The sequence below is a fragment of the Maniola jurtina genome, chromosome W (genome assembly GCF_905333055.1).
Source record: "Maniola jurtina chromosome W, ilManJurt1.1, whole genome shotgun sequence".
NCBI classification, from domain to species: Eukaryota; Metazoa; Arthropoda; class Insecta; order Lepidoptera; family Nymphalidae; genus Maniola; species Maniola jurtina.
Genome location: NC_060057.1, coordinates 2,635,403 through 2,638,559, shown reverse-complemented (window position 1 = coordinate 2,638,559; position 3,157 = coordinate 2,635,403). Strand labels below are relative to the sequence as shown.

The 3,157-nt window shown below is 41.5% G+C and overlaps 1 protein-coding gene across 1 annotated transcript; it reads left to right on the top strand.

Annotated features, from left to right (window-relative positions):
• Nucleotides 1–560: 560 nt before the first annotated feature.
• LOC123879931 lies at nucleotides 561–2,011 on the top strand. The gene has a single exon (XM_045927793.1). The coding sequence runs from the start codon at nucleotides 798–800 to the stop codon at nucleotides 1,791–1,793; it is 996 nt and encodes a 331-aa protein (XP_045783749.1). The 5' UTR covers nucleotides 561–797; the 3' UTR covers nucleotides 1,794–2,011.
• Nucleotides 2,012–3,157: the final 1,146 nt, after the last annotated feature.

Sequence of the window (3,157 nt, the reverse complement as noted above, 5' to 3'; positions counted from 1 at the left end):
GTGTTATAGAAGTGCCATTGCATTTGCTTGAGAAAAATTAGGCACAGAATTCTTAATTCTGTGTCCCGATAACCCTATTTCCTCCTAATTCACTTTTAGCAGCACAATACCTATCTCGCCAATCAGTGGGTACATGCGGGGATCGACACCGACCTCCAGCGATCAGACCTCTGTTAATTATTCACGCTAACTTGTTTGTGAAATAAACTCAATTTTATTTGAAGATACTTAGTGCTTTTTCCAACCAAAAGTTTTCCTTTCTTACAGGGTACTGTTACATCCCTCAACTGCTAGCTGAACAGCTGACCCAGCAGCTACTCTATCTCGACCAGGTGTCAGATCGGGGAGATGCCGGTAGTCCGGTCCGACAACTCGAAAAGGTTGCACGTCTATTACTATTTCTTTGGAAACCCAAGTATTTTTCCCAGTGTACTAAAATTCATTATATTATTCTGTGTAAAAACAATTTTATTTTTTTTAAAAACCCTGTCGGATTTTCCGTCGTAACATTGGTGGCAGCGGTGGGATTCAAAATACAAATCCCTGGACCCTCCACTGGTCCATATAGTGATCTGTGTATTACAGTGATATCAATAATAAGTGTTACTTGTGCTGTGCTATTCTGTGCTCTGTGTCCATACGTGTTCACTGTTCACCACGAAACCATTGGGGACATCTGCAGTTTCTCCGAAATGCAAACGCCAATAATCGCCATCATCGCCGCCCACGTACTAATGTGAGTCGAGCATTTCGCCTTATCTCAAAGTAAACAATCTCATCCGGTCTCACCTTTTAATATGCCTGTTGATAAAATAAGCCCAGAGTCTGTCGAGCAATCTCCGCTCTTACAAAAGGTAACAATAAGGAAAGAATCAAATATTGAAATGGAACTGAGTGTCTTGTTCAAATTTGTGAAGCCATACGACGGGTGTCGCGAAACGTTAAATTCATTTCTAATAAACTGTGACAATGCCATTTTATTGGCCAGTGACGTTCAAAAACCGATTTTACTTAAGTTTATACTATGTCAACTAAAAGGTAAAGCGGAAATTGCTTGCTCCATAAAGGATTTTACCTGCTGGTTGCAATTAAAAGATTTCCTCAAAGAACAATTCTGTGAGAGGAAACATTACTCACATCTACTAGCAGACCTACAAGAGAGCAAGCAAAGCCCGCTCGAAAATGTCAGCCAATTCGCGCTTAAGGTGGAGACGTGCCTGTCACAACTCTTAACGGAGATTTCACTAACCAATGCCGAACCGGGTCAGTTAGCCGGTCGGACTGCAGCCATGGAGGATCTTGCTCTCCATCATTTCACAATGGGTCTACTCCCTCGCATATCCACGATAGTGAGATGCAGGTCTCCAAAAACCTTAAACGAAGCTATCAATATAGCTGTATCCGAGGAGCGTATTCAACAAACTCTGTATAGGAGGTCCCAGCCTGCCGAGAACAAAGGTAACAAATCCAGGAATTCATTTACATCCCTTCAGAAACCGAGTTTTGCGCAACGACCCGCTAACTCTCAAACCAATGACACGTCTTCCAAATCCCCAGTGATTTGCAGATACTGCAAATCCGAAGGTCACGTTCTAATGAATTGCAAAAAACGTGAATACAATAATAGCCGTTATCGTAACCCTCAGGCACAAGCACCGGCTCGTAATCTCAACTCATTCTCTAGACCGGGCCCCAGTCGCGTAAATTTCATGCAAGAAGAGAATATCGAGTCTCGTGATGAGGTAGACACTGGTTCTGAAAATGATTATTCCCCAAATCATTTAAACGAATAAAGGTCCCGTCTTGGTGTCGTACGGGACACCAAAAATTCAAAATCGATGCCAAACCCTCTGTATCCATGTCAAAATCCTATGCATCCGTGTTGGGACGTGCACCCGTGACAAATATCTCTGTATCCGAGTCGAAACCCTCTGTATCCGTGAAGAAAACCTCTGTATCCGACTCAAAACCCTCTGTATCTGTGAAAAAAACCTCTGTATCCGAGTCGAAACCCTCTGTATCTGTGAAGAAAACCTCTGTATCCGACTCAAAACTCTCTGTATCTGTGAATAAAACCTCTGTATCCGAGTCGAAACCCTCTGTATCTGTAAAGAAAACCTCTGTATCCGACTCAAAACCCTCTGTATCTGTGAAAAAACCCTCCGTATCTGTGAAAAAATCCTCCGTATCCGAGTCGAAACTCTCTGTATCTGTGAAAAAACCCTCCGTATCCGAGTCGAAACTCTCTGTATCTGTGAAAAAACCCTCCGTATCCGAGTCAAAACCCTCTGTATCCGTGAATAAACCCTCTGAATCCGTGAATACAACCTCTGCATCCGTGACAAAATCCTCCGTATCTGCAAAGAAATCCTCTGTATCCAAGTTGAAACCCTCTGTGTCTGTAAAGAAAACCTCTGCATCCGTGACAAAACCCTCCGTATCCACCTCGCAAGTGAAAATCCAGTCTGAAGTTCGCCGTGAAGAACTCAGATCTCCCAAATCCGATTCTAAATCCCAGAACTTCGATCCTGTGAAGGATTCAAAATCCGACGCCAGTAAAGGTAATAAAGTCTTTGAAATTACTACTAATCCAGAAAAAATATTACTCCCGCATATCCTCATAAAGTCCTCTGTTTCAGATATACCCCTTTCATTACTTATTGATTCAGGTTCAGCAATTAGCCTCATTAAATATAACTCAATTCAAACATATCTCACTCTCGTTAGAGAGCAAATCAACCTAAAAGGAATAGATCCTGGCCAAGAGTCAACAAAGACCATGGGCCACTTTAACTTAAAATTACAACCTCTAGATTCCAAACAAAAATCAATCAGCTACAAATTCCATGTCGTAAGAGAAATTGACATACCTTATGATGGCATAATCGGAACTGATATGCTAAACGCTTTTGGGTGTAACATTAATTACACTAAGAACACTCTAAGAATCAATGATGTAAATATAAAGTTACTATTCCACGAACCTGTATATAACATCCCTCCGAGATCTGAAATGGTCATCGAATGCTCTGTCTCAAATCCTGAAATAAAAGAAGGTATCATACAAGACCAAAAACTGGTCAAAGATCTCCTGGTAGCCAATTGCCTAGTCAAGGTCAAAAAGAATAATAGAATAAACTTGACTGTGGTTAATACA

Excerpts from the sequence above, each read along its gene's own strand:
- LOC123879931 (XM_045927793.1), top strand. The coding sequence starts at position 798 with ATGCCTGTTGATAAAATAAGCCCAGAGTCTGTCGAGCAATCTCCGCTC.